General features: G+C 38.9%; 2 protein-coding genes across 3 annotated transcripts in view; both read left to right on the plus strand.

Annotated features, from left to right (window-relative positions):
- Nucleotides 1-7,263, plus strand: part of flcn (folliculin) — a 9,004-nt gene extending 1,741 nt beyond the window's left edge. For both annotated transcript variants that reach the window (XM_036216053.1, XM_024267286.2), the window contains exons 3-12: nt 50-196; nt 277-498; nt 577-743; nt 847-938; nt 4,298-4,461; nt 4,547-4,660; nt 5,387-5,510; nt 5,598-5,723; nt 6,465-6,567; nt 6,670-7,263. In XM_036216053.1, the coding sequence (XP_036071946.1) occupies nt 50-196; nt 277-498; nt 577-743; nt 847-938; nt 4,298-4,461; nt 4,547-4,660; nt 5,387-5,510; nt 5,598-5,723; nt 6,465-6,567; nt 6,670-6,877 (1,467 nt within the window). In that variant the 3' untranslated portion in view covers nt 6,878-7,263. The remainder of the gene's footprint in view (nt 1-49; nt 197-276; nt 499-576; nt 744-846; nt 939-4,297; nt 4,462-4,546; nt 4,661-5,386; nt 5,511-5,597; nt 5,724-6,464; nt 6,568-6,669) is intronic.
- Nucleotides 7,264-7,411: 148 nt separating this feature from the next.
- On the plus strand, nt 7,412-11,271 carry zgc:174888 (uncharacterized protein LOC558116 homolog). Its single transcript, XM_024267293.2, has 5 exons — nt 7,412-8,944; nt 9,161-9,267; nt 9,420-9,491; nt 9,730-9,876; nt 9,961-11,271. The coding sequence occupies exons 1-5, from the start codon at nt 8,932-8,934 to the stop codon at nt 10,297-10,299; spliced, it is 678 nt and encodes a 225-aa protein (XP_024123061.1). The 5' UTR covers nt 7,412-8,931; the 3' UTR covers nt 10,300-11,271.
- The last annotated feature ends 255 nt before the right edge of the window (nt 11,272-11,526 follow it).

Consider the following 11,526-nt stretch of genomic DNA (forward strand, 5'->3'; position numbering starts at 1 on the left):
TGGCTGGTAATCCATGTCCCGTGTGTCATCATCTGTTTCCATCTTCTAGGGATGCAGATCTCTGCCTGCATCTCATCCCGGCTTTGTGAGCTTTGATGATGAAACGGGAATTCGATTTCTGAGCCATCAGCATCCCAGGCAGCCGCAACTTTTCAGCGTTGTCCGCCAAGCCTGTGTCCGTAGTCTCAGCTGTGAGGTAAACTTTACTTTAAATGACTTCTACTTTCATTTTTGGCCCTAATTTCTGACCCAGTTTTCTCTCTCTTTTCATCTCAGGTGTGTCCTGGACGTGAAGGGCCGATATTTTTTGGAGACGAGCAACAGGGGTTTGTGTTTTCTCACACCTTTTTTATCAAAGACAGCCTGGCCAGAGGGTTCCAGCGTTGGTACAGCATTGTTATCGTAGCCATGGATAGAATCTACCTCATCAACTCTTGGCCTTTCCTGTTACGCCACCTCAAGCTTACCATACACAGTCTGCAGAGCACCGCTCTAAAAGTAGGCCAGAAACACAAACAACGCCTTTGTTGATCCTTTATTGAGTTAATTGACCGAATAATTTTTTTCTTTTATTAGGTATTTGACAGCGAGCAGGGGGTTTGTCCTCATCGAGCCATGCGGATGAACAATGCATTTTCACCCGCAGTTTTTCCACACCAAAGGAGTGGGAACGCAGCCCGATCACTGACCTCTCTCACTCAGCATCCCAATCTGTGGGCCAGCCTGCACTCTTCTTTCAGCTGGTGAGACATTCGACTCGGAGTCACTCTGTAATTACTCCCCGTTGGGCTGATTTGTGGCTTTCCTCCTGTCGATACTGATTTGTGCTTTCACACTATTTTGCAGGTTGCTGAAAGCTTGTGGGAGCCGATTGACAGAGAAGCTTCTTGAAGGGGCTCCTACGGAGGACACACTGGTACTTATAGAAAGACAGACAGGTAAACATGGTGTCCAGGGTTACATCATTGTTTTTGTTTGTATCAAAGCTGGAACAAATAAATAAATAAAAAAAATCTGTCAGTGGAACTAGTAGAATTTGTCTTGGTAAGATTTCATAAAAGAAATGGTCCTTTAAAGACAAATTTAATAATGAAATTAGCTTTAAACACTCAAATTTAGGTGTATTCCTCTGGTATTGTAAAATATTAATATTAATTATTTTTTTAAAATAAACATTTTTTTATAAGTATTGACTTATAGCAGTGTTAAATTTCCATATAAACCAATTTTAGCTTTTTTTACATTTGACAGCTACACATCAAAAAAGTGCGATTAAAGAATTTACAGGAAAGTATCTGAATTTAAAATGCAAGAAAGTCAAGTCAAACATGGCGTTATCTATTATTATGACTTCGGTTTATCCTTTTACTGTTGATAAAGGACAGTGATGTAGAATCCAATTATTTTTAAGAATCGATGCTTGTAAATTCTATTATACCTTATATAATTTGAGAACTTTGTCTCTCAACAACACCTAGACACGCATTAAAAATATATACATAAGTGACCAAATTAACTAAAGCTAAAACTCATTATTTATTCTAAATGTTAGTATTTTTCTTTAAAGATAAAGAGCCACGATGAAGGGATGAGAGAGCATCATGTTGCTCTGGAGTATAAGATATCTAAAATAAAAACTATACAAAATGCTTGGTGAGATTCTGCATGGTAAATTTCTGTGTGAGCTGGGAAGGCATTAAAACAAATTGACCAAAAACAGCGATTAATTATTTTGTGTCTAAAGGAGAAGTTTAGTGTTTTGATGGCAGGTGAAGTCTACCAGAGTCATATAATTGAGCACTTTTCAGCTGTTTCTGCATCATTGGTCTGAAATGTCTTCTATGAATGTGTGAATCACTGGGTCAGTGAAAAACACTGCACCTTTGTGCTTCAATCCACTTCCTTTCCATGAGGGGTTTACATATTTGTGGTGAGGAGTTAAAGTGCGATTAAAGGATTTACAGGAAAATATCTGAGTCTATACCCGGACCTTAGGAAACAAGGAATTTGAATTCCCAAACCTCATATATTTGTGTCTATCAGGTTCAGAAAAATCCACCAGAGACATAACCTTGTGATGAACTGGTGACTCCTTCAGGATCTACTATTTGTCTCTCACACATGACAGCTTAGATAAGCTTCTTTTGCAGCATAACTTTAAATTTTCTCCATTCTTTTCTTCTTTTTCTTTTTTTTTCCAAGTAGGAATTTTTCGACTGGATGACTCAGTTGGTTGGGTGTAGGACTGGCCTCCAGGAAACAAAAAATCAGTGTGAATCCTTAGGCATGAACCTTTGCGCAGCTGTCTATCTTGGTCTACCTGTGTCTTGAAAATACAGGGTTGGGAAAAGGCATCCGGCATAAAAATCTGCCGGATACCTCTTGTTTTGTTTTGGCCACCCCTGACAGGAAGTGCCAAAAGATGAACAACAATTAATTTTTTTTCTTCAGAAAGTGCCTAATATAATTTTAAAAAAAGCCACTAGATAAAAATATTTAGTAATATGTTAAAGTAATCCATCTTGAAATCAAATTGATTCAAATTAGATTTTGATTTTTGTTGAGCAAAATAATCATTTGGGCATTTTATTAGCATATATTTATAGTATACATGATTTAAAGTATATACATTGTTTTTCCTGTTGTAAAAATACTTTGTGTACTTCAAAAAGGTTAAGGATGTCAGCTTTAGCCTTCACTATGATTGTACTGGGAAGGCAAAAAGCAAAAGATGCGGTATATTCGGCATCCGCGAATATGCCAAATCCGCCAATATGGAGAACCCCCCCCCCTTGCTGCTTCTTAGTCAGCTGATACCATTTCTCCATGTAGGGCCAGAGAAAGAGGGGCGTTTCCCCCTCCGCACTCTCCCTCTGCGCCCTGGAGGGGACACGCTGGGTGGAGTTACAACTAAATTGCACAGCACTTCCTTCGCAAAAAATTTCATACTAGCATCTTGAATGGTCTGAGTTTTTGTGACGAACCAGAGGAGTAAAGAAAAATCAGCGAATACGTAAAACCGCGAATAAATAAATGAATATGCGGGGGTACACTGTATAGTTCTTTATAATAATTTTCCTAAAAGAATAAAAGGATTTTCACTAACTTTAGTATAATAATTGAAATTACCTTGAAATATATCAATCTGGGTATAAGAAATATTTTTAAATATGAATTTCAATTTCTGAACTGAATATATAAAATAAATAAACTTTTTGATGATATTGAGTGGCCTTCATATTTTTAGTCAAATATGTATTTCTAAATATTTATTTTAATCGTAGCATATTTTACACTTATGGGATAAAAAAAAGATATTTAAATATTTATGCTATTTATCAAATTATTTTTAATCTAATTTCATTTACCAGATTTTTTTTTTGTATAAATTGTGTTTTTTTTTTTGTCTGTTTGTTTTTTCATAGACTTATAGTCCAGTTCAACTTCTATATAATTTTTTTTCTTCTTTATTCTACACTTTTTTGGAGCTGGAACTTACAGTGTGGAAATGCGGTACATTCTGATTCAAGTAACCTGCAAGACAGTCAAAATTTTCATAGGGAAAAGATATCAAAGCTATTAAATCCACTATGCTGATTGTAATCGTTATCTTTATATTTTTCATCAAATTCTTTGGTTTCATATCTTCCTTATAAAAGAGAATATGCCTGTTATAAATCTCAAATTCAAGTTTTATTGGTAAACCATGTTTGTTGTAAATCTACAGTCAAGTTTTCTTTAACATTGTTTTTTATTATCAAGCTGGACCAGTACTTCCTAAAACACGAATCTGAAATCAAGTCTTTTATTACTGAATTCAATGTTATTTAATAATATGCTCTTTTATCTTTTTTACTTAGCTATTTTATCCCTGTACTTTAATATTTGTATCTAAACAGGTATTTCTATGGTTGGTTTTAGGAGATTGCACTCTTGATAGGTGGGTAAAGTCTTTTGGGCAATAATGATGTTAGAGATTAGGGATAAATATGGAGAAAAAACTTTAAGCTACAGCACTTAAAATTTGCATCTTTTTGTATCCTGTGGATTTTGGATGTACTTATTTTGCTTTATATGATGTAAAACTACATTTTATTCCATGACAGAAGTTGAAGTTAGTCACATTCAAGAGATGAGATGATGCAATGTTGAACAAGTGGCATCATGTGCAAATCACACGAAAGTGTTGAGGTGATGTGGAACATCCCTTAGTAACCATTTCCTGTTGCCATCAAATTCTCTGTTGCTATTGCACTTTAACATATTTGAAATGTTTATCATTGTTTATCTTTAAAAGAGCAAGAAGAGGAGATGAGCTGCTGGGAGGGAGCGGAAGGAGGCGGGTCCAAGTCGCAGCTGTACCAATCAGCGAGCCCGCTAGGCCTCGACTTCCTGTGTGACGATTCAAAGTCAGAGCAGTTACCTGGTCCCAAGTTTAGGTCACTTAGGCATTTAAGACAGGTAAACTTCCCTACGTTTTGTATCCATTGCATCCAAACTAAAGGAAGAAAAGTCATTTTCATATTGAATCCATTTTTATTCACAGGTTTTAGGGCCGGCTGACTTTCGTCAGCTAGCGTGGCATGTGCTGATGGGAAATCAGGTCATCTGGAGAGGAGCAGACCCTGGGCTCATCCAGTCAGCCTTCACAGTCCTAAAGGTACTCCTGCCTAGTTTTATATTTTAATGTAAACAAAACAGATAAAAAACAAGATCACTCATTATTCCAGTTATGTCATAATGCAGATGGGTCACAGTTACATGTCTAGACATGTTTATAAAAAAAATTCCATTTAAGTCAACTGACACGCATGGATTTTAAGATAACATTTTTATGTTCAAAACAAAGTGAAAATATACGTTTAACATCAATGAAAAAGTACATATGGAAATAAAATAGATGTTTTATTCTTAATTTTATAAAAAAAAATCTGTATTTAAATTGCTTAAAAAAACAAATGTATAAAAAAGAGGAAATAGAAAATCACTTATGAAAAACTTTTATTAAATGCACATTCTTACCATCGTGATTTTTACTTTTATTGTTCAACATTTCTACCAGAGCTCTGAACTTTTTCTTTCCTCATATTTTCTTACTGTGGTAAATTTATGGTTTCCTCAATACAGTATTGGAGCTTTTTAGTTTCTTTAGCGACCCGTCTTACTGTAACTGTGAATCACCGTCCTATTTCAAAAGCTGACAGTTTGGCAAACTGTATTTTTTCTTAAAAAAAAGCTAAAGAGAAAAGATGCTGCTCTGCAGAAACAGTCCTAAAAAACAACACAGTTTTTTTTTTATTTTGGAATGCTTTTAAAATGCCTCAAAAGATGATCGGAGTGTCAACTTCAAGACTGGTCTTAATGTTTGTGTCTGTGGTTCCTGTAGTCTTTGCTGCCGGTCGGCTGTGTGCGCCCAGTGGCGTACAGCGATCGGTATGAGGAGGCCTACAAATGCAACTTCCTGGGTCTCAGCCCCGACGTTCCCATCCCAGCACACGTCAGCTCCTCAGGTACAGTCTCCTCATGACACCAGGAAACTTCACAGCCACAGATTGTTTAACTTTGCTTTTTTTTTTTACCCTCCCGGGCACCCGTAGAGTTTTCAGTGCTGGTGGACGTCACATCAGAGAGGAGCCATGCCACTTGTGCTGCTGGTGAAGATAACATCTCTGCTTTTAATCACTTCACCATCAGCAGTGCAAGCACACAACCGACAGACAGAGGTGAGCACACACTGCCATAGTTTCTGCAGAGCGGCAGTAGTTTATTAGAAATTCACCTCTGAGTTGTGGGCGGGACTGTTGGTGTGACGCCCTTCACACCCCCAACCTAACATTAACGGTGCAACAAAAATAGCGAGCAATTTCTGACCTGTCCAGCCGAAAGGTTTTGAGCCAAAAGCTACAAAAACATGTTTATAAACCAATAATGTGACTTTTATTGGAGTGGGTCTAAAATAATTGCACATGTGAGGCCACTGATGCATTCTGGGAGGAATAAATCATGTATTAACTGCACTTAAAGATTCTAACTTTTCTCTTCTATTAGGACAATTTGATAAATAAACGTTAGTTGTGTTAAATGTTTAGCTTGAAAAGGGCAGAACTGGAAATGCAGATTGTTTAATGCTGAGGCTTCCAGGCTTTTACTTTTTTTTTGTAATCCTAGACTTACTGCTATAAATTGTGAGCTTGAACAGAAGTTTATTCTGCTGATACACAAGTTCTGCTCAGCAGAGAAAAAAACATACACCGTATGTCTTTAGTTTTTATGTTTTCAGTCATTAGGCGGTTTCATAGCAGCAACTTGTGAAAAAAATACAAATTTTTTTAATTACACAATAAAATAAAAAGGTTTGAATCCACTTTAGAAACTACTCATTGGGTTGTTGGCTTCCTCTGTGTCCCAGCTGTAATTCAAACCTGTTCTGTAAGCAATTTTTTCCCCATGTTTTCTTTTCTCAGGTCCAACTTTATTGAACAAGCTGGAGGTCGCCCTGTCTAACGAGAACTTGTCTGTAGACGTCGTGTCTCACTGCCTGCTTTGTTTGAAGGAGGAGTGGATGAAGTGAGTCTGACAAGTTCCTCCTGAGGAAAAGTTGGCTCCACTTAACGACAGGTTTTTTTTCTGTTTTTTAATTAACCTTACTGTGAATTTTCTCTCTTTCAGTAAGGTCAAAGTGCTGTTCAAGTTCTCCAAAGTGGATGGCCGAGGGAGGGAGGACACCCAGAGGGTTCTGGCCGTCCTCGGCGCCACGGGGCCCGGCGAGGAGGACAACGTCCGGCTGCTCAAGTACTGGATGACGGGACTCAGCAAAACCTACAAGAGCCATTTAATGACAGCAGTGCGAGGAGGGGAGAGGAGCCTCAGTCAGTGACAAAGAGAGGAGGAGGAGCCCCCAAAGGGGCGAAAAACGGGGAGCTAAGAAAAAAGGGGGGGTACATGCTGGAAAAAAAGGAAAGTGAAAGCAGCATCTAAATGCTAAACGAAGCATGCATGAGTCTTTTCAGAGCAACTGTTCAGCACTTTAGCTGGAATGAAAGGGAACTGTGGATGAAGGAATTTGATCATATATCGTCTTTTTACTAAAAGGATGCTTACTCTGCACAAATTAAGAGTTTTTAAATAATATATGAGGATATTTTTTTGTACCAGAGGGAATTTCTTAATGCAAAATTTAACTTATGACTTCAGTTATTTGCACTTCTGTGTACTATTCTGACATTTTGTGCTGAAATAAATCATCAGGTTTATTTAACTCCACAGCTGGCTCCATCTTGTGGTGAACTGGATGAATACAGATTGGGGGGGTGAGGTGCCGTAGGAGGGGATTGTTTGTCCAGCAGCTCGCTCGCTCTCAATCGTTGAAGTGGCTGTCGGCCAGCAAGTCCCAAGTGTTGTAAGACAACACTTTTCAGTTTTTCGGCTGCTCTGTAATGCAAACGGTTGCACAACAAGGCCTCGCTTCAGCACCACATCGGCAGGATTTTACCGTCTTAATCTCAGGGGTTTTTTTCATTTTAGAGCCTGTTGCAGATAGCACGTGGTTTTATTCAGTTATTTTTTTCTGTCATGATCTAAATATATGCTTGTGAAAAGAAACCAATTTTCCATTCCAAATTTGGAGGTAATCTAAAATTGGTTGACTCTAGCTTTCTCTTTAGGAGGAATGTGTTGACTAATAGTTTTCATGTCTTGTGGCTGAAATGTAAATTGTATTTGCTCTGCTGAATGATGCATTTAAAAACATCTGTCACATATGTAACAGGAAGAAAAGATATTTGTCTGTGTGGTACGGGTCAAGGGTTTGCACTTTGATTACACTTTGGGGACCTGCGTTTGCAGCACGGCTGCCTGCACGCTCTGGTTTCCTTTTTCCCCTCGGCAGAGATGGCTGAACTTTCAGAAGAACAATTTGTCTTTGGCACAGAAACCGTCTTCGTCCTTCCTGTCATTAGTTGTTAACCCCTTTCTTGACACTTTGCTGAAACCCAAAGGATGCTTCACACAACCTGAGGGAGCAGAACTAGGTGTTAATGATGACAGCTGATCTCAACGTCACCACTAAGCTGGGGCTTTTTTTAATTTAATTTTAGCCCAACAGGATGACTTGCAAGTTCTGACTTTGCAATGTCGCAATCGTGTTTTGTCAGTCTGAGAAAGAATGTGATTCCGTATTTATTTAAAGAAAAATAGCTTGTGATTAAGCTGAATGAGTCTGGAGGGATAAGGACCAGAGAATCCACAGGCACAGAGGTGTGGGGGAGAATTCAAATGAAAAACATACGCTCCGACTGCATGACTAAGCCTCCTCAGCCCTGATTTGGGAGGTGGGGGGGTGCCAGGGAATGTGGGGAGCAGGGGGGAGGGAGCCTGGTCGGTCAATAGTGAGGTAAAACGTGTGGCGGTGGGAGGAGCCGGGACTTAGAGGGAGCAGACAGGCAATCCACTTTCACTTTGAGCTGAGCCCGAGTCTGTTAGGATCCACGGAGTGACCAGAGGCAAAGCGACCGGACGGCAGGGAGGAGGGGGCCACCTTTATTCATTACCCAAGCAACAGAGGAATTTAGGAAGAGCAACAGCAAGAGGACGAACCGAAGAAGGACAAAATAGATAAAGAAGGAGAAGAAAAAAAATCTTTGGAGAGGCTACAGCCACTCGGGCTTTAGTGGGAAAACCCAAAAGTGAGACGCTGGCATGACTTGATGCACAAAGCTTCACTTGGAAAGTACCAAAGGAAACCATAAAAACAAAATGCATTAGAGATGTGAACATCAGACTGGAGGGGAGAGAGAAGACGCAGCTTCTGTCAGAAACCTGAGCAAAACCACAGAGGAGGAAACTTTGCCTTTCACGGACCGACAAGACCTGCAGAGGATCTGCACTTAACAAGAGAAATGGAGAACTGTCATTTCTTAGAAAGATAAAAGGATGTCACTATCAGGTGAGGAAAAAAACAACAACAGCTGCTTCTCTGTTTTCCTCCACATCACTTCTTCAAATCCTCAAGTTTCTGCAGGTGTTTCTTCTCTTTTAATCTAAAGATGTTTTCTGCAGAAACGGCTCCTTGAGGAAATGATGCAATTCTCTTTACTAGGCATGCAGTCACAGACCACAGAAAGTTTCCAGCAATAATCTGATTGTGTTTGTTCTTCACCAGTTTTACTGTTGCTATCACTTTTGACGGTCCAATGCGGTGGATGTAACTTTGACCAGAGTAGTGTGGAAAACATCAAGGCGACAATCGATTCTAATCCAACTGGATTTGTAAGTTTCTCTAGAAAAAAAAACAAACACTTACTGTCATCCATTTTTTTCTTTCTTTGAAGAGATTAAACTTTGCTCCTAGTTTGGAAATATGTTAATAATTATATAAAACAAAGTGCAAACTGGTACTCATTTCTCTGTTTTTCCTCCAGCGGACAGTGTTTCCTAAAGATTACTATGTGCAGCACCATTACAACAGAAGCATGCTCTGCGATACCGACCCAGTAAGTTATATATTGACTCCTACAAAAAAAAGTTTTAATCTAATCAATTTTTTAATTAATATAAAATGACATTTACAAGCAGTAAAAGTAATTGTAAATATGTGCCAATGTCCAAAAGCCAAAGGCGTGTTGTAAATATTATCATGTCCCGCTTGGAGATGAGAGTTTTTATGATGGTCTGTCATGTATTATGCATGCTAACTTTGGGGCTGCTGTGTTGTTCTGCCCCTCCCTGCAGTGCTGTGTTTTCCCTGCTGCAGTGGTCCTCCTGAACTCCTGGGATGTGCTTTACACTAATCTCTGGGACGAGCATGTAAATTACTCCTTAATTTTTGATCTGAAGGAGACACTGGTATTAATCCTCTCAAAGAACATTAACACGGAGGTATGAGCTGCTAGACTGCTACACTTATTTTTATCTTTGTTGGAATGTTTTGATGGTTATTATACGTTTTTTTTCATGATCCAGAGGTTCCAGGAGGACACGGATCTCGCCCAGTTCTCAACAGTCTCCTCCTCTCCGGAGGAACTCCTCAAGCTGACGTCGGAACTTTTCACTCGGTGGCTGAAGGTCGCCTGCTTGCCGTCTCTAAAAACGTGCCAGCTGCCCACATTACCCCCTTCCGAGGAGAGGAAAAGCTCCCGGCCTCCAAGGTCTAGACTCTTGACCACACGAGCCGTCAACGACGCGGAAAGGATGATGAGCGTTACAAACGCATCACTGAAAGGACCGTCCCTCCCCGTGTACCACCTCTCCTCTGTCTGGAGCCTACTGCTTTTTAGACTCTATTGGTGGTTGCTGCCATAGTAACTTCATTCATTTTTAATGACGCACAGAAAATGCAAAAAAAAAAGACATTTCTTGGCACTGAATGATTGTCTTCTTTGTGTTAATAAGTATGAAATTAATGTGCACAGGTTGCATTTAATGTCCAAAGTTTTTCAAGTTTTTTTTCTCTCCTCACTGTTCAACAGTGGGGTTTTTTTTCCACAAATACAGAATCGTATAGCCTCTGCCTCTTCAAGATCCTTCTAACTGTGCATTTAACAGAACATGAATATGAAGCTTGCTAGTGCATAAGCCATCATCTAATGTGGAATTCATCACTGTTTACAAGGATTACGTCGATTTCTGTGGGTGTTTACTTGTGTACATAACTGTAAATGAAGCTCATTTAGATAGAAATATGCAAAGTTGGATTAGAAATGTTTCTCCCAGATGTATCCAGAATATTGTAAGCTGTATTTATTACTGTTTTTTGTGCTACTTATGGAAAAGTTGACTTTTTATGGAATGAAAGGTCTAAAGACACAGAGAAGGTGCACCTTCTCAATATTTATCTAGAGTTCATTTACAGGTGTGATGCCGATACGATGCACTATTAATGAGGTGAAGTCCTGAACGTGCATGCGCAAAAATGTATTAAGGTTGCTAACTAACATCACTATACAAAATAGTAAAGCAATTCCTGCAAGCATCTTTTTTTCTAAGTGCTTTTACTTTAGATTGATTTTAGTGAAAGCGGTGACTGAAGAAAAGCAGGATCGTTTTACATCTTGCTGCGTTTTGTTTTTCATCCTTCTTGGGAACATTTGGATGTGTCAACTTTTGCATTGAAAGACTTTGCTTCTGATCTCACATTCCAATCGTGGAAGTTCAGCTAATTCGTGAAGGGTCATCTTATCTTTCGTGACTGTCATGATAGACAAGGGACAAATGTGGGTGATCTGAATCTTGTCTCCTCTTTCACATTCAATAAAGTGCACTCTTGTTTTTCTAGCGCTTGCCTCTGCTTGTCACACCCGTGTAAGCAATGCACACTTTTGTCCTCTCTAGTTTCATAATCCCTGCATAGATACACCCCTCTATATGTAATTGTATGTTTATCGATGTTTTCACGGAAACAGATTTGATAATGAGGATGGTTCAGAGACACTTTTGTTATATATTTATGATGGTTGAGAGATCCAGCTATTTTTCTTTATATGGACAGTACTTATTTTAATTGCATAATATATTAAATACACACGATGA

Source organism: Oryzias melastigma, linkage group LG16 (assembly GCF_002922805.2).
Source record: "Oryzias melastigma strain HK-1 linkage group LG16, ASM292280v2, whole genome shotgun sequence".
NCBI classification, from domain to species: Eukaryota; Metazoa; Chordata; class Actinopteri; order Beloniformes; family Adrianichthyidae; genus Oryzias; species Oryzias melastigma.

What these genes read in the sequence shown, in the direction of transcription:
- zgc:174888 (XM_024267293.2), top strand. An exon ending in ATTCTAATCCAACTGGATTT is followed by an intron (nt 9,268 to 9,419) that starts GTAAGTTTCTCT and finishes TTTTTCCTCCAG; the next exon opens with CGGACAGTGTTTCCTAAAGA. An exon ending in TGCTCTGCGATACCGACCCA is followed by an intron (nt 9,492 to 9,729) that starts GTAAGTTATATA and finishes CCCTCCCTGCAG; the next exon opens with TGCTGTGTTTTCCCTGCTGC.